The 26,170-nt window shown below is 51.2% G+C and overlaps 1 protein-coding gene across 1 annotated transcript in view; it reads right to left on the reverse strand.

Moving 5' to 3' along the window:
• Positions 1 to 26,170, reverse strand: part of XXYLT1 (xyloside xylosyltransferase 1) — a 186,323-nt gene that overhangs the window by 141,762 nt on the left and 18,391 nt on the right. Inside the window, exon 2 of the mRNA XM_082458675.1 lies at positions 11,997 to 12,144. Coding sequence (XP_082314801.1) covers positions 11,997 to 12,144 — 148 coding nt within the window. The remainder of the gene's footprint in view (positions 1 to 11,996; positions 12,145 to 26,170) is intronic.

Here is a 26,170-nt window from a genome sequence, read left to right on the forward strand (position 1 = left end):
AGGCATTACGCGCCAAAGGAAGAGCTGAGCAAGGCCAGGAAGTCGGAAAGCCGAGGGCACGTTTGACCACAAACAATTTCAGGCAGCCACTCGGGCTGGAACACAGCATGGCTATGGGGGAGCAGCCAGAAACTCTGCTGAAGGGAGTGGGGAAGGGGGCTAACAGGGGCAGCGAGGCTTCAATCCCTGCGGTGCTCTCTGTCTCTGGAGGCCCAGGCACGGCCAGGCACATTCCAAAGGACGTCCAGAGCCAGAGTAAGTGGGTGGGGAAATGGAAGGAAGAGCAGGCCTGAGATTCATTCCAAGATGCTTAACCAGTAGGACCTGGTCATCAGCAATTACACACACAGCTTGTGTAGAGAAATAGAGTCTTCTCCTGCCAGGGGACGATGCACAAAGACAGGGACAAAGAGAAGATGCTCGTTAATGTACTTAATGTCAACCGCAGAGGTGCTTGCTGGACACGCTGGACTGATAGATTTGGGATCTGCTGCCACCTGAAGAGACAGCATCCCTAGGGCGTGCTGGCCTCCGCCCAGGCTGAGAGGCAGGCTGCCCAGCACCACCCTCGCCCAGAATACCTGCCCTTCTCCTCCCTCACCCTCAACCCCGCAGCCTTCAAGGCCTGGCAGAAACCCATCTCATCCTCCTCAACGAAGTATCCCCTCTGAACGCTGGCAGAACTGATGGTATCTGGCCCATTCTCCATGCAAATAATCCGACACAATCTCCCCAGACCAGGCCCAGGGCTGCTGACCTCTAACCTCTGGCTCCGCGAGTACCCACTCGCTTGGGCTCTCTCCCAACCAGAAGGCGAGCACCCGGAGGGCAGGGCAGGTGCACCCACTCAGCGCCCAGTGTATGGCAAGAGATATCCGCCCCTTCACAGGTGACAAGTTGCCGAGAATAAACGCTGCTTAACCTCTTGACGTCAATAAATGTTGGCTGATGCCTTTGACTGGTAGCCAAGAATTTAAAAGAGGATCTTGAAAAGTCAAAAGACAGAATCTAATGGGGGGACCAAAATGGAAGGTATTACTGTTCAATTTGGCAACTGTCTTCATTAGCTTACAAAGAGCTCCTGACATTAAGTTAATAGAAAGTGGTCTGTGTCACCTTATTACTTTCAGCATTTTATGGGAAATCTGCTCAGTCGTCCCCTTTCAGAGTAAGAAGACTGAAATGCCTCAAATTTTTTCCATAGGAGCTGCCAGAAAACGGTTTTCACTGCAACCACTGGACACATGTTTATAACCTTTGTTCAGTATTTACTCAGATGTTTTCACCCAGGCAAGTTCCTGAGTATCTGTTTTTCCTTTTGCTTTCTTCCTCAGGAGAACTCCTGCTCCTCATGCCACGCTGAACACTGGCAGTCAGGGCATCACAGGCTGCAGCAGGAAATCAGGACCCATCGTGCTTCCTCAAGGCTTGAGGGGACCCATCAAGAAGTGGTCGTCCAGAAAACCCAAGCTCCTGGTTGTGACTAACGCACAAAGAACATCCAGTTTCTCTGCAATTTATCAGAAGCTGCTGGACTTCATCCCCAGGCAGTTCCAAACGGGCTTAAGAAAAAATGCTGAGGCAGTGAGTCGGCTCTGGCATATGAAGGTGACCCACAAAATAGGCTAATTCAAGATACACACCTAGGGGCTTCCCTGGTGGCGCAGTGGTTAAGAATCCACCTGCCAGTGCAGGGGACACGGGTTTGAGCCCTGGTCTGGGAAGATCCCACATGCCGCGGAGCAACGAAGCCCGTGCGCCACAACTACTGAGCCTGTGCTCTAGAGCCCGCGAGCCACAACTACTGAGCTTGCGCACCTAGAGCCCGTGCTCCACAAGAAAAGCCACTGCAATAAGAAGCCTGTGCACCGCAGCGAAGAACAGCCCTCGCTCGCCACAACTAGAGAAAGCCCGCGCACAGCAACGAAGACCCAACGCAGCCAAAAATAAATAAATAATTAATTAATAAATTAAAAAAAAAAAAGACACACGCCTAACAGAAACGTATTCATTTAATTCACTTGACAGAGATTTCCTGAATGCCCACTACGTGCATGGTATTATTCTAGGCACCGGGAGCAGAGCAATGAACAAAACACATAAGACTCCCTGCCCTCGTGGAACCTACATTTGGGTATGGGAGACAGACGATCAAAGAAGAAAGTAAAATACATTCTGTGTCAGATGGGATAAGGACTATGAAGAAAAGTAAAGCCATGCAGGGGTCATAGCAGCGTGCTCCAGAGGGGGTGGGTACAGCGTTACACAGGATGCTCAGGGATGCCTCACCAAGGAGGTGACAACCGGACAAAGATCTGAAGGAGGTGAGGGAGCAAGCCCTGAGGATCCCTGGGGAGGCTGGTCCAGGCAGAGGGGGCAGGGAAGCTGGTGCGGCTGCAGGAGGATGAACAAAGGAGAGCTCAGGAGGAGAGGAGCGGAGTGGAGCTGACCGGCAGACCTTTAAACAGGACTTCAACCCACGGGCATCGTAGGTAACATAAAGACAGGGAAGCAAGAGCGGTGTGGCTAGAACAGGTGGTTTCCAGCTACGATGCCACTGAAAGCCCCTGCGAGGAGGCTAAAATGGCCAAACAGATTGTGGTCCGTAGCCGTAAGTGGCCAGTCCACACTCTGGATCTTCTCCAACCCCTCAGGCTGTAGGTGAGGACCTGCCCCCTGGCCAGGGAAAGGCCTTGCCCACGGGGCTCACAGAAAGGTGGCAAGAGAGTTAGAAACTGCAGTCAGCTGTACCTGGGGTGGTCTTCAGGGCCACACAGAACAGGCCGGCTTCCTCTTTCCCAGGACGGCCCTTCAGAAGGCATCGAGTCTTCACAGACTTAGAGAACAGACTTATGGTTGCCAAGGGGGAGGGATGGAGGGGGAGTTTGGGGTCAGCAGAAGCAAAGTATTACATATAGAATGGATAAACAAGGACCCACTGTCTAGCACAGGGAACTATATTCAATATCCTGTGATAAACCATAATGGAAAAAAAAATATGAAAAAGAATGTATATATGTGTATAAGTGAATCACTTTGCTGTATAGCAGAAACTAACACGACATTGTAACTCGACTCTACTTCAATTAAAAAAAACAAGGCAGCAAGTCTTCTCTGGTGCGCAGGTCCGGTTCCCTCAAGGGTCCATTTCGGGATGGCACGGCCGCCCTCTGGGTCACCCTGCTCTGAAACCACTCCAGCTCATCACTGCCACAAAGGGTGCCCTGCTTGCAGAGGGGCACCAGACATACATCGCCCTCCTTCTAAACAACTCTGTTCCCCATGGCCCCACCACGTTTCGTGATCCACAGAAAGTTTTCCTCACGCTTCTAGGTCTTGGGCAGACTTTGGGCAGCCCCAAAGCCACTTCAGAGCTGCTCAGGAAGTAGTTGTGGTATAAGCAACAAAGAAGCGAGTAATTAAAGCGCCATGCCCAGCCGGAGGCTCCCCGGGCTGCGCTGCAGGGAGAGGAGGAAAGTCTGACAGGAAGTGCCTTTCCCTGCGGGCTGAGGCGTCCTGCGCTGCTTGCCCACCCCCCAGAGAGAGCTACGCCAGGGTGGTGTATCTACTACTCTAGTTCAAGGGCAGCATTTCTTAAAGTGAGTCCTGTGAAACAGCCCTGCCTCAGAATGTGAATAAGGATTCCTCAGAAAGGGGTTCTGTGATAAGTTACATTTGAGAAATACTGGGTGAAACTAAGTTAAACTTTTTTTTTTTTTTAACTTCAGCACTTATCAGAGCTTTTTTTTTTTAAACATCTTTATTGGAGTATAATTGCTTTACAATGGTGTGTTAGTTTCTGCTTTATAACAAAGTGAATCAGCTATACATATACATATGTTCCCATATCTCTTCCCTCTTGCATCTCCCTCCCTCCCACCCTCCCTATCCCACCCCTCTAGGTGGTCACAAAGCACCGAGCTGATCTCCCTGTGCTATGCGGCTGCTTCCCACTAGCTATCTATTTTACATTTGGTAGTGTACATATGTCCATGCCACTCTCTCACTTTGTCACAGCTTATCCCTCCCCCTCCCCATATCCTCAAGTCCATTCTCTAGTAGGTTTGTGTCTTTATTCCCATCTTGCCCCTAGGTTCTTCATGACCTTTTTTTTTTTTAGATTCCATATATATGTGTTAGCATACTGTAGTTGTTTTTCTCTTTCTGACTTACTTCACTTTGTATGACAGACTCTAACTCCATCAGAGCTTTTGATGTGCTGCTAGGCACCGGACCCTCCGGGAGGAAAAGCACCAGTGACACGTTATTAGTCCCAGGGACTAAGACTCTTCAGACGCCGTCTCAGCCCCCGTCCAACCCTACGACATCTGTAGAGTCATTTATCCCCATTTTCTAAACAAAGAGTCAGCGGTACGGAGAAGCTAGGCTGTTCACCCAGAGCCTCTGTTAGGAGTCAGGAGGGGGTTAGGCAGTCCGAGATGTTATCTTGAGCAGAGAACTCGGAGAAGCCCCAGCGAGCCCTACTCCTGAGGAGGCTTCTGAGACATTTAGCCACCCCAGCAGTCATGGCGGGTGGGAAAGTCAAGTACCACCTTGTTATCAGCTGGGCTACTACGATGCAGGACTCCCTGGCAAACCAGGCTGGAGAATGTGGCTGAGGCCCAAAGTCTCAGCAGGACCTCACTCTCCTCCCGCACAGGTAAGCCTGAGGGGTGCAGGAGAGAGAGGGAAACGGTGCCCCCCACCCCGCCCTGCTGAGGCAGCCCTGTTCCCACCACAGCTCCTGTCTCAGGAGCCAGCAGAAAACTCCAGAGAGAAGGGGAGCCGCACTCATGCATGAGACCTCTTACGCAGTGACCGCGCCCACTAGTAAACGGGGTCCTCGAGCCAGTCGACATCACTGTCCTCTGGAGAGGAATCGGGGAAGGAAGAGAGCCCCCCTCACCACAGCCGATTCCACATCCACACTAAACCACCCCTCAGGCCACTTCATCCCTGAAGTAAGCAGAGGCCGTGGGACTAACTGTGGGTACAGCTGCCGCCTCTCCCATTAAGGATTTCAGGAACTGGCAAACCAGTTAAAACAGCATCAATGAGTTTAGGGGGCCCCTTGCTTCTGCTTTCTTCCGATACTGAGCCTGATGGGGTAGGGGCAGAGAAGAGGCCACCCCCAGGACACCCCTTCTCCACTGCACCCCAGGTTCCAGAATGCGTGTACATCCTGCTGCAGGACCCCTCCTACCAGACACGTGTCTGCCTCACTGCGGGATGATTAAACATTGGTTATAGACTAGCTTCCTGATTTGGGTTCTAACTGAGTGAAATATAAAGTTCCAAAAGCCAGCCTTAAAAGCCTTCTCTGTTTTATAAAACTGCTATGAGACAACAGTGGAGAATATTAATGACCCCCCACGGTAGTGAGTAAAAGCACAAAAAGCACAGAACAAAGAAGTCCACACTGAATATAGCTTTTACTACATTTGTCAAATTTCACCTAAGGAAAAAAGAAAAAAAGAAGATGGAATTTTAAAGGCTTTCTGCAAAAGACTGCACACTGATTCAGTGTTTCAAAGCAGGAATGAATGAATGAGAGCTGCCCGTGTGGATTTTCCCATTTTGGTTTTATCTCCAGCCTGCAGGCTTCCTAGCCCTGACTCCATTCTTTCTCACGTGGGCCTGTAAACCTGGGCTGAGATGCACCCGTGCACGAATTACCTGAGATTCACACCAGCTTTTTCCATCCAGCGCCACCAACCCAAAGTGGATCCAAGAATGTCCTCACAAGAGTCCAATCGTCTGCCTCTGGCCTCAGGACACCAAGGCCCCAGGGACAGATCGCTGAAAGAAGGATGCTCAGGGGTGATGGCACCCATGATGCCAGGAGAAAGGGTGCTGGGAGCAGGACTGAGCCACCCTCTACTCATCACCAGTTGCCTTTTCATTCTGTTCTACAACAGCAAGCATCGCACGAGGCTTCAAGAATATGACTCTGGGGCAGAGGACACTCAGGGCCCAAGTCCTACATTTTCAGGGAGTTTACAACATTTTGCATTTGCCTGATCTTTTTACTCACAATTCTCCTTAGGAAGCATGAGCAGGATGGGGCTGACCGTGTTGGTAATAATAATGTGCTATGATTGCACAGATTTCAAGTACTCTGATTCTGGGAGCTGGTCTTGGGAGGTGGGGGGGAGAAGCATTTTAAGCTGCATTACTCTATTTCCAGCTCACAGTAACCCTGAGGGGAAGGCAAGTCAGAGATGGCAATCCTCACCTGGGAGACAAGAGGTCACATGACTTGCCCAGGATCATCCAGAAAATCTCCTTCTCCCATATCAAAAGGCAAAAGTGGGTGGCCTAAGTCTGAGAATAACTCCAGCCCCACACCCTTTGGTGCTGTGTTTGGAGGCACATCTCATACTGCCACAATTACTGGGCACTCACCATGTGCCAGGCACAGTACTGAGGGCTATCGGAGGTATCATCTCGTTAATTCTCAGAATGCCCTGACCACAGACCAAGTCAGGAGAGGCTGCCACACTCGAACCCACCCCTCCTCTGTGTAGACACAGGATTGTACAGAACTTCGCTCTTCAACTGCAGGCCAGGAAACCAACAGAAACACAAGGCACCTGGAAACATGACCCTATAACATGCACAAACCAGAGCGGGCAGCTGCCCAGGCTCCACTGGGGCCCAAGGTCTATAAACGCCAATCTCCCATGGAGCTGGTTTTGCCCAAGGCTCATCAAGAAGCTGGAAGTTTTCGCTCGGAAGTTTCTATACCCCTACCTCAACAGACACCAGGGTAAAAATGGTCAAGTGCCCAGGCTAGCCTACAGAAGCCAAGTAGATACACAGCTAAAGCTGAGCTCTATGGCCCAGGCCTGGGTTCCAGGTTCCAGGGCCCAGGAGCCAGACTCATGGGGTCTAGGAAGGAAAGTACTAGAAGAGGAGAGCAGGGTCTCCTCGACCTTTCCAGGACTGAGACCTCATCAAGGTCTAATCAGGCAGTTGGCCTCCTTCCTCTCAACCTCCTTCTACCTAGACTCAGGGGTTTCTCAAGACATGCCTGAGCCTATCTCCAAAAGACCCCAGGAGTGCACCAGGCTCCAAAATCCTTTTTTCCTCCTTCCTTCCACCTTTCCCTGAACCTCATTTGTCATTATTTAACATATTCATCTCATTCCCTTGGGTCATCCATCTCCATTCAGTGTCAGAGGAAAGCAATCAGACTGGAGGCTAATTCACACCAAGTTTAGTTAGCACTTGCAAAGGACTGACGGGCAAGAGGTTCCATGGCAGGAATATCTGCCTTGGTTTTACAGGGGTTTATGAGCTCAGAGTGGAAGACTGTCTGCTCTGCCTACTCTCATAAATTCTTCACTTCCTTTTGTTCTTAACCCACAGAGTTGCTAAAAGCTGAAGTTAGTTCGTAACTGTTCCCACAGCAGCCAGTGTAACAACATCTGCAGCCCCTCTCATGGAAAGAGGGAGGCAGTGCAAAAGCTGGGATGCCTGTCAGGTCTCACCCGGCACTGCAGTTCACCTTCTGGATGTGACATGCTTGGTACACACGTGCACATGCACATACACACACACTCCAGATTAGCTGCTGCTTGAGGTCAGGGAGTCCACCTGTGGGTCTCTCACAGCCTGTCCAGCCAATGGACACCCAGTAAAGATATGCAGCTGGACACCAACAGGTCCCCCGGTAATCCACTCCCAGCCTTAGACCCATCGTAAAGCATGGATCTGGTCAAGTTCCTCCCTGCCGGCATGCTCACAAAGGCTCTGTCCCCTGTGTTTGGAGCAAGCCCCCCGCCTGGCATCCAAGCCCCCATACACATACAAACCTCCTTTGCCCACCTCTTTCATCATTGCTTCCCAATACGTGCCCTAATGTGTTTGTCAAAAGAGGTGGTGTGCTCTCTCCCAAACACTCACCACACTCTTCCCAACTGCCTGAACTGCTCACTACCTGTTTCCACAATGACATCTTACCCACCCTTCAAAGCCCACCTCAAGTACCACCTCCCTTATGAAGTCCTCCTACTTCCTGCCAAATGCCTGTGACTCATCCTCTCCTGAATGCTCAGCACGGTGTGGATCTCCCTGGTGGTCTTCATGACATCCTGCCTAATTGCTGGACCACGCCACCCATCCCACCACCATGAGCCCACCAAGCGGCAACCCAGCAAACGTCTCTGGGACACCCGGAGTGCCCAGCACCACGTCGTGCAAACATCAGACCCTTGGCAAAGGATGTCTATTGGCAAAGGGTTGACCACAGGACAGGAGAGCCTTCCAAGAAAGTCTCCCGGGGCCTGTGGCCGACCCTACCCACTGCTGACTGTCTGGGCACCTGCCTTCCCTGCCCAGGGGATCCCCACCTCAACCATGGACCAGGCATCGTGGCTCAATCTGGGTAAGGGCTGTTTTTATGGTCCGTGTCTCTAAGCCGGGGTCAACAGCTCCTTGGAGCCGTGTGACAAGGAGAGGGAAGCTGCTCTTTGCACCCTCCAGCTCCAGTTGGGAAAAAAAATATTTTCTTTTCCATTGCATAATGCTTCCAATGGCGGCAAACGCAACACCACTGACAGGAGATAAAAGCCCTGTGGGTGTGAGTGAGGAGCAGAGAGAGCTGCGTGCCTGTGTAGGAGACATGGGCGGGCAAGTGTGAGCGGCAGGACCAGCCAGCCACACGTGGCTCCTCCAACAAGCAATGGAAGGAAAAACAAGGTCTGACTAAAATCAGAGCTAGTGCGTTCCACCAGCAAAGCCCCTTCATTTGTCTCTGAGGATGTGGTCTGAGCAGAAGGGGACAGTCGGGGCAAAACACAAGGGGTTAACCATCGCCCACCCAGCCCAGCCAGGCCCCCTCCGCAGGGCTGCAGCGAGGGGCCCAGAAGAGGAGAGGAGGCCACGCTTTGGAGGCCTCAAGGGGCTGTGCGGGTACGAGAGGCTGGCACGCAGGTCTCGCCGTCAGAACGAGCGCGGTTGGTCAAGGCCTCAGGAACCTGCGGGGAGGCCCAGCTCACCCTAGAACTCGGAGAGGTGGCCTGCCCTCAGCTCCTAGCTTCCTCTCCTGTTACGTGGGGACAGCAACTGAAGCTCGAATACAGCTGCCTCCGGTCCCCCCTGAGAGGCCAGACATCGATGGGCTTAGAAAACTGTACAAAACCTGGCACGTGCAGGCTGAGATGGTGGGGCTGGGGCAGTTGACACAGGCTGGCTTTGTAAGGCTCACCTTTGGCCCACGAATTCCACCTGAGGGGAGCTAGCCTAAGCGCAACGAAGAGTAGCCCCCGCTCGCCACAACTAGAGAAAGCCCGCGCGCAGCAACAAAGACCCAACACAGCCAAAAATAAAAACCAATAAATTAATTTAGAAAAAAAAAGCACAAAACAACAGCAATTTCTATGATTGAAAACCATGAATACAGGAAAGGCAGCAATAAAGAGCCATGACACACTCAAGGCAGCACTAATGGTGCTGGAAAACAAAGCATCCTTCTGAAAATTGCAGTGATTCCAAAAGATCTGCCTGCTAGGAGCTTTGCAACACTGCCAAGTGTTGTGCAGCAGCCAGACTGCTCAGTGGAAACACCCAAACTCAGAGGGGAACTCCAGGACTGCGCGTTCTATTTTATGATTATCAAACTTTAGTTAGCTCCTAATAACGTGCTTCTTAGGAAGTGGGCTTTGAGTGGATGTAAAAATGAACCTCTGGCAGTGAATCATTTGCCTAAAGAACCCAAGAAAAGAGTCCGTGTTTGGGTCGGCACATCTCACACAGCTCCTTCCCCACTTCCTGATGTCGGCCCGTCAGAGCCCACAGATCACCTTGGAGGGACACCTATGATCTGATCTACTGCATAGACAGCAAAGCTCCAGGCAAAGCCTCTTCTCCGCAGACATGGGCCCGGGGGCAAGGCCAGGCTCCGGGGCAGGGCAGAGTCAGCGAGGCAGAGGGGCGGCGAGCTGGGTCCCTAACTCTTGTCATCTGCACTTACAGTTCACAGCCTGGTCCATGCCAGGGCTGTGAGGCAGAAGTATCTTCTCTGTCCTGACAACCCTCTCCCTCTGGGTGCCCCAAAGCAAAACCTGGCCAAGAGTTTAGCACGTGATGGGCAGAGACCTACCAGCTGATGAGGAAGGGAGGGAGAAAGAGGGAAAGGAAGGTCAGGCACGCCTCCTCCCAGATCTCCCAGTCCTTTGCCAGTTCTTCTGTCACAGAGCTTCATTCAAGGCCAATCGTGCATGCAAGACAACAGGACTGGGCAGGCCCCTAAGGCCCATCTAGTCAAGACATTTCAAAGTGCAAGTTTAACCATGAAACCTTTTGCCCAAATAGAATCCTGCTCCCAAGGCTGATCTACAGAGCGATCGAGAGGGACTGCTAGGAGTGAGGTGGGGATGGGAGAGAGAGGCAGGAAAAGGGTAGAAGCCCTCTTCCTTCTGCTCCCCAGAACTACAGAATCCCATAGGAGATTCCCGTAACCCTGGACTCTTCACTAGTTCAGCCTCCTCACCTCTAGGTGGGGAAACTGAGGCCTCAGCAAAGACACACAGGGGTTAGAGGGAGAGCTGGGACCAGCCCCCACGTCTGTCTTCTCCCCTGGAATCCAGGAGAGGAGGAGCCACACCTTCCTCCAGTCTGAGATGCCCACGGCACCTGCACAGGGCCTGCCCGGAGAGATCACACCTGCCCACCTGAGGGGAGAGAAATAACTGCTTGTCACTCAACTCCTCGGTCAGCTCTCATGTGTAACCTCCAGGGCTATGGCGGGGGACAGGGGGACTTGGGGAGCTGACCGAGCTGCACCTGGTCTCCTCACAGAATCACAAATGCCAGCTCTCCTCCCCGTGCCCTTTAGGTGAGTTTGTTCCCTATCTCCTTCAGACCTGAGCTCACTGAAGCTCCCTGAGCTCTTGCCTTACAGCTAAGAGAACATTCAGAGGCCTCTGTGGTGAGGAACTTGCCCTATGGAGACAAAGTCCCAGCCAAACGGTGGGCTAGATCTTCCTGTGCAATGACAACCTGCCAACAGGAACCCAGCCTCATCCTCTGACTCCTGAGTTCCTGCTTCACCAAGAATTCAAACAGTGGTGCTCCCGACTCCTCTCCCACCCTGGGCTGCTGGGCTGCAGCAGCGGGCCTCCACCAAGCGGCCGGGCCATCCCCTCAGCTGTCGGGTCCCGCCTGGTCTGGGAACCGCAGAAAACTCAACTAGTCACAGTTTGAAGAGCTGCTACCCCAAGACCCCAGAACTCCCCTCCTCACCCCTAAAATGCTCAGCTCATGGTTCACTGCAGCCAGAAATGGGGGCTGGGGGCAATACCCAGGGCTCCAGAATCAATCATGGACAATTCGGAGGAAATGAACCCAGAAGTCTGGAACACCCCATGAATAAGACCCCCACCCCCTTCAACTCTTCTAGTCCAAGGATAACCTGCCAGCACTTCCACACAAGGCCAACCTACCACAGATCAGACTATCACATCTCTTCTGCCCTGGAGGGACTAAAGCCCAGAAAATACTTTAATCATTCATCAGGGTTTCAGAAAAAGTCCTACTAAGTCATAATTTGCACCTCTAGCGTCTATAGATTTGATATTTTAAAGTCAGATAAGTACAGGTTCAAACCAGAAAAAGCATGATCACAGACTGGGACGGAGGGTTATCTAGTCCAACCTGCCATTTTACAGATAAGCAAACTGAGTCCCAGACGGGGCTGCGTGTAAGGAGCAGAATCCAAGCTGGAGCCCAGATGCCCCGATCCAGGGACTCCACGCTGCACAACTGACACTGTGAACTTGTGGATGGACTCCAGGAGCTGTGCAGCCCAGGGCCCTGCCCTGGAGTCTCTGTGCAGGAAACTCTGCACATAGAGGGCTTGGCTGGCCCCCTTGCCCTCTCCCGCGTGTTGCAGTGGAGCTCTTCTCTCTGATACGGGACACCAGCAGTATTGGGGCCAGGAAAACAGATGCAAAGTCACACCCCAGGGGCTACTGCCCCACAGCTCAGGTTACCTCTGGGCATGATCTGATGCATGGCCACCGAGAGGAAGAAGATAGAGTCGCTGTAGTAGGTCCCGGAGCCGGCACTGAAGTGCTTCTGCATGGCCTCCACGACAGGGAAGAGCTTGTCCGTCAGCACACCGACATCATGGAAGACAACCTGCAGGAGGGCATGGGAAAAGGTGGAAGTGAGTACCCTAGCCGGGCACCCGGCACACGCGCCGGCTGAGGAGGGGACAGACCTCTCCAGGGCCCACGAGCACAGGACTTGGAATCCCTAAGAGCTAACGAAACGGGGAGCAATGGGGAGTCCGCAGAGGCTGGCTGTGGGGAGGGGGATGCCCAAGTGTGAGCGTGTGCAGGCAGGCACGTGGGGGGTAGTGGAAGAGGGCTAGGAGCCAGGATGGGGAATGGGAGCAGCCCCTCGTCTGCTTCTGAACTTCAAACTGGGCCACCCTGGAGGAAGCTCTGTGCCCAGTGACTGGAAACCAGGTTAAAGCACGCTCCACTGCACGCAAGAGGCGCTCAATAAACGCACCCAGGCCACAGCCCACATGTTCCTCCTCCTCCTTCTTCAACGCTCACAGACATCTGCTGCTGACCTTCCACCTGCCTCTTCCCTGGTGGCTAACAGGACAGGACGAGCCTGAGAAACGGCCGTGAGCTGCTCGGCCACCACCACCCAGACTCCAGGGCCAAGAACCTGCCTGAACAGGGCGCCGACAGTGAAAGGAGGGGCCATGCGAGGCCCCGTCTGGCTAGCCTACGCTCTCAGTGGCCCTGCGCACAGGAGAAAAGACAGGTGTGGGTGGTGCCCGAGAAGTCCCCAAGCAGGTAGGCTCCATTTTGTCACTTGCCTCTGCCCTTTCCCTCGACTCTGCCCAGGCCAGCCCACGGTGTCACCCACCCAGCCCACAGTCCCAAAGCCGTCAGTGGTCAGATGGTTGGAAAAAGCACCTCTGAAGGCCCTGCAGCGACCAGCTGCCCCGTCTGCTTCTTCCTTCTTTAGGTTCTGGTTTTGGCCAGAAATCTGTTTTTGTCTTAACTCATTTAAGTGTTTGCTTTTTATCCTCAGATCCACTTAAATTTCTAAAACACTTAGAAAAGTGTTTTAGAAAAGTGTTTTAAAAACTTTAAAAAGGGGCTTCCCTGGTGGCTCAGTGGTTGAGAATCTGCCTGCCAATGCAGGGGACACGGATTCGAGCCCTGGTCTGGGAAGATCCCACATGCCGCGGAGCGACTGGGCCCGTGAGCCACAACTACTGAGCCTGCGCGTCTGGAGCCTGTGCTCCGTAACAAGAGAGGCGGCGACAGTGAGCGGCCCACGCACCACGATGAAGAGTGGCCCCCGCTTGCCACAACTAGAGAAAGCCCTCTCACAGAAACGAAGACCCAACACAGCCAAAAATAAATATAAAAAGAATGATAAATAAATAAATAAAAATGCAATAAAATTTAAAAAAAAAAACTTAAAAAAGAAATCTTTTGCATTCTGTTGTTAGTCCTTATCATTCCCTAGCTGGAACTCTTTAAATTTTTTATCTCTTCATAAAAGTCTTTTTACAACTTCTTGACATTTCTCTTCTAATGCACTATTTTCCTTTATCCTTTTACTGACTGCTTTTTTTCTTTTACTTTGACTTTTTCCTTTTCTGTGACCTCTCAGCCTGGGATGGGGACTCCAGACCAGTTCTGCTGTTTCTCAACACAGGTACCAAACTATGGCTTTGGCCTCGAACACCCCACATGCTTCGTTCACCTGACATCCTGGCTGCACGGGAATCACAAACCCCACAAGCTTTTCCACCTCCTGCCTTGCCCCCCTCCAAACCAGACTCTGTTGTGCCCCTTGAGTAATTTTCTAAACATACAAATTCATTTCTCTCTCTCCTTGGCTTCAAAGCTTCATATGGCTCTTCAGTGCCCTGGGTTACAGTCCAAATGCCCCAGCAAGGCCCTGCGCTAGTGGCTCTGGCTACCCCTCGGCTCTCCCTCCCCTGCGGACTGAGCAGCACCGAACCAGGCAGTCCTTACCCTGCCCACCACACCTTGGTGTCCTTTGTCCTCACGTGTCTGCACGTGCTCTTCACACCGTCTGGAACTCATTTTCCCAGCCACCATCTGCCAGGTGAACTCCCATCCAGTCTTCCAGCCTTGCTCAGACACCCACTCCGGCCTCCCCATGGCCTCCCACAATTCGTCACGCTGCCCTGCACACCCTGTGTCATAGGGAGGAAGGTGCCATTTCCCTGTCTGTCTCCTCTGCACGTCCTGTTTCTGCATCGGCAGGATGGGGCACTCCTGGAGGCCAGGGGCTGGGACTGCTCTTTGCCCTGGGCCCAACCCCAGGCCGTCAGGACAGGCTCGCTGAACTAAATGAGCTGCATTTTGCACAAGTTACTAGACCTCTCGGAGACTCAATTTCTTCATGGATAACACGGTAATGATGACACCTCCCTCCCAGGTGGCTGTTAGGACCACCTGGGACAAGCAGATAACACACCTAGCCCACAGCCTCTTCAATAAGTGGTGCTGGGAAAACTGGACAGCTACATGTAAAAGAATGAAATTAGAACACTCCCTAACACCATATACAAAAATAAACTCAAAATGGATTAAAGACCTAAATGTAAGGTCAGACACTATAAAACTATAAAACTCTTAGAGGAAAACATAGGCAGAACACTCTATGACATAAATCACAGCAAGATCCTTTTTGACCCACCTCCTAGAGAAATGGAAATAAAAACAAAAATAAACAAATGGGACCTAATGAAACTTAAAAGCTTTTGCACAGCAAAGGAAACCATAAACAAGACAAAAAGACAACCCTCAGAATGGTAGAAAATATTTGCAAACGAAGCAACTGACAAAGGATTAATCTTCAAAATTTACAAGCAGCTCATGCAGCTCAATATCAAAAATACAAACAACCCAATCAAAAAATGGGCAGAAGACCTAAACAGACATTTCTCCAAAGAAGATATACAGATTGCCAGCAAACACATGAAAGGATGTACAACATCACTAATCACTAGAGAAATGCAAATCAGAACTACAGTGAGGTATCATCTCACACCAGTCAGAATGGCCATCATCAAAAACTCTACAAACAATAAATGCTGGAGAGGGTGTGGAGAAAAGGGAACCCTCTTGCACTGTTGGTGGGAATGTAAATTGATACAGCCACTATGGAGAACAGTATGGAGGTTCCTTAAAAAACTAAAAATAGAACCACCATACAACCCAGCAATCCCACTACTGGGCATATACCCTGAGAAAACCATAATTCAAAAAGAGTCATACCACAATGTTCATTGTAGCTCTATTTACAATAGCCAGGACATGGAAGCAACCTAAACGTCCATCGACAGATGAATGGATAAAGAAGATGTGGCACATATATACAATGGAATATTACTCAGCCATAAAAGGAAACGAATTTGAGTTATTTGTAGTGAGGTGGATGGACCTAGAGTCTGTCATACAGAGTGAAGTAAGTCAGAAAGAGAAAAACAAATACCATATGCTAATACATATATATGGAATCTAATTTAAAAAAAAAAGGTTCTGAAGAACCTTGGGGCAGGACAGGAATAAAGACGCAGACATAGAGAATGGACTTGAGGACACATGGAGTGGGAAGGGTCAGCTGGGACGAAGAGAGTGGCATGGACATATGTACACTACCAAATGTAAAATAGATAGCTAGTGGGAAGCAGCTGCATAGCACAGGGAGATCAGCTCGGTGCTCTGTGACCACCTAGAGGGGTGGGATAGGGAGGGTGGGAGGGAGACGCAAGAGGGAGGGGATATGGGGATATATGTATATGTATAGCTGATTCACTTTGTTATACAGCAGAAACTAACACACCATTGTAAAGCAATTATACTCCAATAAAGATGTTTAAAAAAAAAATAAAAGGAGATAACCATAAAAAAAAAAAAAAAAAAAAAACACCTAGCCCAGGGGTTGCCACGCTGCACTTATTCCTAAGTGTTAGCATCCTGTGCCCACCCTCACCCCCTCCTCGGTCCCCTGAATTCCCTCAGTTCACAGATGAGTCTTCACTCATGAGCCAGCTTTTCCCTCTGAGCCTCATTACACCTCCAGCCACTGCTGGAAGCTGGAATTTAACAAGAAGCTGGAAGCTGACAAGAGGGCCTTCAGAAATGGAAGCCTCTGTATTCATAAAAAAGGAAGAGAAATAATGGATACGTACAAACACACGCACACACACACACACGCACGCATGTGCGCACACACACACACACACACACACACACACACACTGAGCAGGGCCTGCCACAGCTAAGCTACGAGGGAGAGAGAGAAGCGGCCAGCTTCCTCCCCTACCTGGGCCCCCATCTCACCCCAGAGCTTCACAGGAGACAATTACATCCCATTAGCATTAATAGATTTATGAGGACAAACTGTACTAGGTACGTTGTTCCAAACACTGTACGGTAGAGCCCGCTCCAATGAATATTTCAGATAATAGATCTACTTAAAGATAAATTAATATGTTCCATGGAATACACTTTCTGCAGCAAGAAGCAAACCACAGACACTGCAAGTGTGAATCAAAACACCCAGGCCTGCCAGTGTCTAAAACAGGTTTGCAAACTGTGGTCTCCTAAGGGCAGGGATGGACTCTGGCACTCTCTGAAGCCCCCAGCCCAGCCAGGGGCTGGTGCCTGGCAGGGGGAAGCAAAGCAAGAGTGATGGAAAGAGAGGAAAAAAAAAGGGGGGGTGGAGAACATGGCACCCCCTCCCTCTGTTCCTCCTCCTTTTCAAAGCCCCCACTTCAGAGGCTGCAGGAAGAAGTACCACATAACCTAGAAACCTAGGACCACAAGGTGACACCCATATTGAAGGCAACTGACCAAAGAGAAGATCCAAGACAATGGTTTACACCAACTGAGTATACTTTTTTAGGGACGTAGCTTTAAAAGCCAAATCATTACTTGTAAGTTTTATTAATAAATTTATACATATTTTAAATTAAAAATCCTATGCATTATTATTTCCACCCCCCACCCAGCTTACAAACTGATTTTTTTCAAACGCTTCACGTGCCTCCTCAACATGAATGCCTTCATCAATCCCAGAGTCAAGCTGAGTCATTCAGAGCAGTTTTCCAGAACACGTCATCCTCAGCATCCATTCAAGATGTTTTGGATACAGCCCCTTATAAATGTTTTTGTGACCACTTTAAAAGGCTTGCTCGTATCAATATTCCACATTTATAATTATGAGATCAAAATCCCAGAAACAGTGGCTAAATCTGTGTTAAATTGCTTTGCCTCCTTTTACCTTTAATGAATGCTGTCAAGTAAATCCTAGAAGCGCCCCCATTCAATAATGACTGAAGCTGCTTCAGGCTAAGGTGGTCTCAAGCTGTACTTTGTTGTTCGAAATAAAGCATGTAGTTCAGAGAATGCCATGTAAAATAAGAGACTGGAAAGACTCATCTCTCTTGCGAAGGACAGTCTGGGGATGGGGGGAGAGGTGAAGCTTGCCTCACAACCACCACGCACAGCACCTTCTCAACACTTCCTACACGGGAGGCCAGAGCCCCCAGAACGGCAGAGCCTGGTGCCAGGCAGGGGCAGAGGTCTAGGCCCTTGTCTCGTTGGCACAGACAGGCCTAAAGAGCCAGACCACTGCTCCGCTGAACAGCCACTGGGGACATAAGCCATGCCAAGCCGCAGCTGAACGTGGTAGAGAAAACTCAAGTAGCACTTGGCGTGCCCACTGGGAATCAGGACACACTGAGTTCTCGGAGCCAAGGAGGGAGGCAGTGGGGCCGGCCCTGCACAGAGGGAGACGCCAGGCTTCCAGGAAACGCCAAGGTCTGCCTGAAGAGCAGCAGCTCCTCCAGCGGCAGGCACAGGGCCGCGGGGCGGCCACAGCGCCCCCCGCGCTCGGCTGCCCCTGGAGGAGCTGCTGAAGGGCAGAGTGCCAGCGCAGCGCTCGGGGAAGCCTGCTCAAATCGCGGGGGTCCACGCACTGCAGGAACAGCAAATAGGCGTCCGCTTCTCCCGAGGGGCTGCCGGGGCACTGGGCAGGAGGGCTGCGGTGCCCACGTCTGGACTCGGCAGGAAAGTGCCGATGGCAACGTCCTCCAGGGGGTTGGCAGAGTCGCCGCCCACAGGGCTACCACCCTGCTCTGTGGGCACCAGTTTTGGGTGGAATCACACCTGTGCTGGGCAGTCCAGTCGGGGCTGGAGCGGGCAGTTCTGGGTTCAGATGCGAACTCCACCACTTCATCACCTGGCAACCCTGGTCAAAATACCGAAACTACCTCGTCTACAAAATGGGAGAGAATCATGGCGGTGGTCTCACAGGCTTTGGTGAGGAATGTAGGAGGAGCTCAATAAAGGAGAGTTGACACTATCACCCCCTTCCTTCCACTATAGCTAGAATGCCTTTCCCATGCAAGAGTACCTAGATTTGATAAAAGACTACACTCTGTAATCAACAGCCCAAGATACGATACGGCAATAATCGGAGCTGCCTGGCTCTGCAGCACTCGGCCGGGGTGGGGCGTCAGGGGGGTTACCGAGTGGGCCCCACCACAGACCGGTCAGCTCCCACAAGCACATTCCTCCTCTGTGTAATCTGAGTAATCAATTCCAACAAGAGCTGGAGGGGAAATGATTTCCTGGGAAAAAAAATTTGTTTTCTCATTGATGTGCACTATGAATGTGAAGGCATATTTTTACAATGGAAAGAAAAACCTGCTAACAGACTGGCAGTCTTTCCTTCTTACAATCATGCCAAAGACATTTATTACACCTCAGGGCCTTTGCACCAGCTGTTCCCTCCGTTCAGATCGCTCTCCCCCAGAATCATCACATGCCTCCGTCCTTTTAGCTCTTCTGGTGCTGGTTCAAATGTCACCCCCTGAGAGCTTCCCCGACCAAAAAAGTAGCTACTCTCCCCACCCCCACATCCTCCCAACACACAACCAGTCCTGGCTATTCAGTTATCAGATTTCTTTTGTCCAGAGCATGTATCACCACCTGACACGTTAATTTTTAAGTATTTAGTCATTTTTTGCTGTCCCTCCCCAGGCCCCAACCAGCCTACGAGGCACCATGAAGGGGGGACCTTGTCTTTCCTGCTCATCGCTATGCACCCAGCTCTTAGCAAAGTGCTTCATGCCCGGTAGAAGTTAAGCAACTGCTTGTTGTAGGAAGGAATGAGCAAATGGATAGCAGAGATAAAGGCATTCAGAGAGGGGGGGTGACAATGACAACCTGGCCCAGGACGCAAAGCGGTGGCCCTGCAGGCCTGGAGAACCTGGAGGCTCCTTCCTAACCCCAGGTTCTCTCCCGGGCCTCTCATGTGCTTCCCCACTTCCATCCTGGCTCTTCTCCCAAAGGAGAGGAGTTTCTTCCCCATGGGACTTATTCTAAACCATCAGGAATATGGGTCTTCTTTGCACCTTTAGCCTGCTGGTTAGAATGTCAGGCGGGCCTGGGCTGCAAGATCTCACTTTGTCAGAAGGAGAGCTGTTGCCCAATACATTTTGTACCCAACCTGCAAGCTGCTTCAGAATAATTATGCCCTAGTTTTTAATTTTACGTCAGAAATGAGATCAAAGGTATGTCCTTAAATGAATGAACGTCCTGGACAAAGGAGCTATAGAGAGATGACTAAAAGATGGGTAGAGCAACAGAGAGATATACTGATTTCTTTTTTTCAAATCACTAGCAAGTCCTAAAAACACTATCAGTTATCAGTGGCTGCATGTTGTCCCCCTCCAATAACTTTAACTCCCTTTGAAAACAAAGATCTCCCAGGGTAAGTGAAAAACACTATAAATTTGTTAGTTTTAAATGAAAAAACTAAAAATTATCATTGATGAGCAGTTTTCATGGAAAGAAAAATGTAAATCCACAGGTTGCCCCCCGCTCCATGCCACCTGTCCTGTTGTTCATCTTCTGCAAGATGTCCTAGATGTAATTCGATTGTGTCAGGCAGAACCACAAGCAGCTGAAGAGGAAAAAAGAAGCCAGCCCACCTAATTTCCGAAGTAATTTCTAACACCATTCTCATGACCCAGTTTACTAACGGCGCAAAAGCTACCGCCCCTCCCGCCACTGTCACTACAGGGCATCCTTGTCCAGTTCCTTCCCCGCCCCCATGTCCACCTCACACTTACTGCGCCATCAGCAGTGTCTGGATAACCAGGTGTACAGTTAATGTTCTGGGACCCCTACAAGATTCCCAACATTGCAGCAGAGATGGGCCGCGTTCCAGTTCTCCAACACCTCGGTATGACCGAGGTAGGATAGGACGAGGAGGAAGCAGAACATAAGACGGGAAGGCCTGGCACCTGTAGAGAAGGCCCCCTGGACGGTGGGTGACTGACAGCAGAACAACCTCACCGGGGGGGTGTGTCCAGCAAGGCTGTGAGCTCCAGCCGTACTGCCAGGAGGGTGGTCTGGACCCGAGGTCCCGATCTTCAGTGCGCGCAGGCCCTCACTGGGGAGTCCGGTAAAAAGGCAGACTCCTGGGTCCTGACCCCAGACATGGAGTCAGGGTCTGGGGTGAGGCTCAGGACTCTTCATCTAAAAGCCACCCCAAGCGATTCTACTGCAGGTGGCCCCTAGACGATTTGAGAAGGGGGGTGACAGAGGGCCCCACTCGACTCAGTGCCAGTCGGCCTGCCTCAGGGAACCGGATGGGTTCAGCTCTGGATACACATGCAGCATGGCCCTGGGCAACCTCCAGAGTCTGTCCGAAGGAGAAGACCAAGGTGGGAAAAAGGGGGGAGTAGCTGAAGGACCTGTGGGTGTCTGCCCAGGGGCGAGGGTGGGGGGACTTATATAATCTCACACACATGCCAAGTCCTTCTCTCCAGCCCCGCCCTCTATCCCCGCTCATGTTTCCACCATGTTTCATTTTCTTGCCTGTAATGGAGTGAGGATAAATGGCAACGATTAACCCCAACCCCCTTTGAGACCTCAACTGTCTCTTGACTCAGGAGCCCTAACAAGGAATCAAGGAAGAGCAGGCCATCATGTCTGGAGGAGAGGAGGCCCCAGGCTCAGGAACTGGACCCGGTGCCCTCTGTGTGTCCAGTTGGCTGCACCAACTTTGCTTCCCCCTTTACCCAGAGCTCGTCCAACTCACCTCCAGTGGTGGGACAGTCTTGGGCAAGCAGATAAAGAGATGAAGACCTTGTTTGCACAGCAAGGTATAAACGTTATATATACAAAAACAAGCAAGAAAAAGGTTGGTCTGTCTTGCAGGTGCTCCACTCTTAGACCTTGAAACACCTGGGCCTTCCCAGTGGATTTCCAGGATGACCACCAGGAACTACAGCAAATCACTGGGACGGAGGGTGAGCAAGGATCCAAGAAAAAACAAACACGCCGAGAGTAGTAGAAGAGACAGAGGAATGGGCCCAGACGCCCCTCCAGGGCTGACTACAAATGAACGATACGGCGACTCCAAAGGAAAAGTGGGGGCAAAAAAAAAAAGAAAAGGTGCGTGCTATCTTTCCAGGGTCTGCACGTGTCCGTGACCAGCTGACAAACAGTGCCATCGGACGGGCCACAAGCCCTTGCTGAGATTTGTGACATAGCTGTGGGGTTCCATGAGCATAAATCTATAATTTCTACAGCGCAGTCCATCCAACTCCCACAGCCCCACGGCCGTCCCCACCACCCGCTGTCCCGCCTCCCACTCCCAGGGCCGGTCTCTCAGCACTGAGCAGTCATTCTTAAATGCACCCAGTCGCCCCCTACCTTTTCCAGCACTCACTGAAGAATCTGTTTAGTGATCTCAAATAATCTGTACATAGTGGGTATAAACATTCCTTAATTCACTTCTTTTATAAATTATGAGGTTTGGATTGTTTAGATTTAATACTGAATTTTCCTGACCGTTGGAGCCAGTTTTCTACAGAATAATGTTTTCCACCCCAAAAGAAAAGAAAAGGTATGAAAGAGAAAGAAAGTAGGGAAGGGAGAAGAGATGGAAGGAGAGTAGTGACCCTGCAGTAAAAGGACTTTATTGTGAAATCTTAGGGTAAGTGTCCCAGCCCGCCCACCCACCAAGGAGTTGGGCTGTCAGGTCTTCTTCATCAGATTCCTTGATTTGTTCTTTTTCGTGTGGTCATCTCCCATGACCTATGACCTCCCAAGGAACGCTGCCATTGTACACAAGTGGCATCCAAAAGGATGCACGTAGCCCGCTTCCTGCTTCCACTGGGCAGGCGGGAAGGTGGCCTCAGCCAGGCCTCCCACACCCCCTCCTCGGTTCCACACTACCCCCCCTCCCTTCCTGGCTCTCTGGGATGGGGACACAGCGGGCGCCCAAGCAGGGGATGCGTGGCCCGCAGAGCGCCCTGCTGAGCTCAGACTAGCCAGCCAGGACAGTGTCCATAGTTTTCTGAGGCTGCCTGCTCTCCTAGGTTTCCTGAAACCCCCTCGTCCCATGCTCCCCGAGATGTGGTACACACCTCTGGAGGGGTACAAAAGGGACTTCTAAAGAGGCAAAGAGACCAACCACTTTAATGCTCATAGACTTATTTTGATATGTAAAACACTTGAAAAATTAATTTAAAAAACACTTTAGAACTATGATTTCACAGATATTACCTAAGGAGAGGCTAAGGGAAAAAAAAGTGAGTCAGTTTAAAATACATATTTAAGCAGCTAACGCTGCAGGCAGTTCTAGAATACTGGCAAAAACAGTGAAGGAAACAATCAGTGGCCCGACTCTGGGGACACTGCTCATGTCCATCGCTTCCTTTTGAGGGTGAGATGATGTGTTTAAAATGCCGAGCGCAGCACGGGCAGCCAGGAGGCGTCCACAGGCTGAGTCCCTGCCTTCCCCAAGGTCACACATGCTGACGTCAGGACTGGATCTCCTGACGCCCCGTCTGCAGCCTGCCCACTAAGTCCCCGCCTTAACTTCAAGCTGAGACTGTCTCTCCCCCGGCCACATCCCATTCCCAGCACTGCTCTGAGCCCTGCCACGCGAGGTACTGGCACCTGCTCATCGAGGGACCACAAAGGAACAAAAGGAAACAAGGGTCAGGCAGCAATGTGGACAACCAGGAGTCCATCCGACCCTCACCAATACCATGTCCTTCATGAAGAAGGTAGCCATGGCCCTCGGAGAGGCGGAGCCACCCGCTCCAGGTGGCCTGGTGGATGGCCGAGGCCCAGATTTGAGGCCAGGCCTTTCTGATTCCAGAATGTGGACAACCTCCGTGGCCTGCCCTCACGCCACTTTTCTTATTTCATCCCGTCGCCGAGGGGCCGAGCCCCGCTGAGTGTGCACACTACAACCCCAGCTCTGTCAAAGAGGTACATGTCGTTTACAGCCCTCTCGAGGCCACAAGCCCATGTCCGAATAAACTCTTCTCCTGGATGGGCCCAGCATCCCCCCACCTCTCCCCAGCCCCCCAGCTTCCACCTGCTCCCCTGGGCTAGGACACCGGCCTCCTAACGGTCTCCACTTCATTCCGTCCAGGGTGACCCTTCTCTGTTCAAAACCCAGAAGTGGCCCCTCCCATTACTCCAACAAAGCCAGAACCCTCACTGGGACCGGCCTGGACCTGCCCTCCTCCCGCTAAGCCTGCCCCCGTCCTACCACGCCCTCCCGTGACTCCCACGGCTGCAGCCCACGGCCCCCCTGCTGCTCCTCAAACATGCCAGGCACCTGCCACCTGTCACCCATCCTGCCACCCAAACGCTCTTCCTCAGTAGCTGCCTGGCCAGCACCCTCACTCCTCCAGGCCTCTGCTCCAATGCTACCTTCTCAGTGATGGAGCCCCTGCCTATCCAACTGAAGATCGTGACGGCCCTGCACCCCTCATCCTGCTAACAGCCTAACTCACCTCGGAGGACGCGGAACAGTTTGCTCATCTGCTTCTCAAGGAACAACAAAACGATGAAATGAACCCTAGCCCTTTGTGAGCCCTTACTACACCGTGTCCCAGGCAGCAAAGCAGACAAGTATTATTGGCTTATTTACTCCTCTTCCTGCCATTAGGTAAGCTCCACAAGGGCAGGGGTTTCGACTATTCCTCTGTTCACTGACACACCCAGTGTGTATCAGTGTCCTGGGACAGTGTGGGCACCTCTCAGGCACACAGTAAATTCTGGTTCCGTGGAGGTTTCACACGGCAGCAATGCTGCAGGGGCTCACACAGGCCTTAGAAAGAAAGCAGCACTCCTCTGCCTCTGGCTTCCGTGAGGTCCCCGAGGGCCAGCAGCGACCCCTGCCTTCCCCTGTGTCAGCATTAATCTGCTTTGGCCTTCAGCCCTGGGATCTGAGGCCCCTCCCTCAAGCTGTATGAGAGCACAGACCGTTCTACTGAGGGGACAGCCAGGTCACTGGTGAGCGCCAGGCCCCTGCTGCCCTGCAAAGCAGCCGCCCAGCCTCCACCCTGACCTGCCAGCTGCCCACGGCTCAGGCCCAGCAGCTGTGGCTAGGATAGTGGAGACCCCTCTGCTAGTTGCAAAAGCCAAAGTGGGTGAGCAACACGGGCAGAGCCAAGAGGCCATATGTACAAGTCACTGATTCGACCCCTCATGTCTCAGAGAGGGAAAGTGAGGGCCAGTGAGGGAGGCAGGGCTCTCCCCAGGTTACATGGCCAGTCCCTGGGAGAGGCAGCCCCAAAGCCAGGCCCTGCGCCTCCCAGACAAAGGCACTCCACCTGCAGCTGGAGGCACCCTCCTCTACAGAGATTCGGGAAACCCTGGGGAAGACTGGGTCAGGTCTCCACACAACCAGAGAGCTTGCAGTGGCACTAAGGAACACTCGAGTCTGCCCTCAAAACTTCCCTCCTTCCCTATTCCCAAAGCTGTCCTCAAGCTTCCACCTCCTGTCACAAAGGCAGCCGGACCCACACCAGGAAAAGGGAGGCTACACCAAGTGCTCGGCAGAACTCGGAGTGGGCAGGGAGACCGCTGCCCTGGAGAAGAGCTTGGCAGGATCTGGGAAAGATGCACCTGGACCAGGAAAAGCCCTTCCAGGTGGGGAGTCTGGAGAAACTCAAGCACATATGTGTATGCAGATGTGCACCCAGATGTTCACTGCAGCAATGATTGTGAAGACAAAAAAGTAGGGGCAACCAGAGGGAAAATGGATAAACTGACATCTTCCCATAATAAAATCCTACATGGCAGTTAAAATGGCCAAACAAGACCTGCCTGTATCAACATGAATACATCTCAAAACCATAATGTCGAGTGAAAAAAGAAATAGCAAGAGGATATAGAATGGGAGCATTTATATAACTGTTTAAGATATAAAAAGCAATATATATATTTTACATATATGTGTATATATGTGTGTGTGCAAGAACACATACATATGTGGTAAAAGTATAAAAACAAATTCCACAAAGCATACCACCTCCTTGTGTGTGATAGTGAACACCGCTGAGGCAGCGGGGAGAAATAGGGGTGGGCTTTAGCTAGATCTATAATATTTTATTTCTTTAAAAAAAGAATCTAAGCAAACACAGCAAACTGTTAGCCCCTATTTAACTTATATAGTAGGAAAACAGGTATCATATTTTTTCTCAATTTTTCTATATTTTGATACTTCATAATTTAGTGTATAAGGATAAAATGTTAAAAAAATTTTTTATTGAAGTATAGTTGATTTACAATATTGTGTTAGTTTCAGGTGGACAGCAAAGTGATTCAGTTATATATATGTTTTTCAGATTATTTTCCATTGTAGGTTATTACAAGATATTGAATATAGTTCCCTGTGTTATACAGTAAATCCTTGTTGCTTAAGAGAAATTTTTTAAATAAAATACCACATAAGGGGCTTCCCTGGTGGCGCAGTGGTTGAGAATCTGCCTGCCAGTGCAGGGGACACGGGTTCGAGCCCTGGTCTGGGAAGATCCCACATGCCGCGGAGCAACTAGGCCCGTGAGCCACAATTGCTGAGCCTGCACGTCTGGAGCCTGTGTTCCGCAACAAGAGAGGCCACGATAGTGAGAAGCCCGCGCACCGCGATGAAGAGTGGCCCCCGCTTGCCGCAACTAGAGAAAGCCCTCGCACAGAAACGAAGACCCAACACAGCCATAAATAAAAAATAAAAATAAATAAAAATAAAAAAAACCACATAAGAGGAGAGAAAGCAAGGCTGTGCAATGTAAATGAGCCGGCACACCCTTTATTACAGAAAGCCAAGA

The sequence above is a fragment of the Balaenoptera physalus genome (assembly GCF_965194825.1).
Source record: "Balaenoptera physalus genome assembly, chromosome: 4".
Classification (NCBI taxonomy): domain Eukaryota; kingdom Metazoa; phylum Chordata; class Mammalia; order Artiodactyla; family Balaenopteridae; genus Balaenoptera; species Balaenoptera physalus.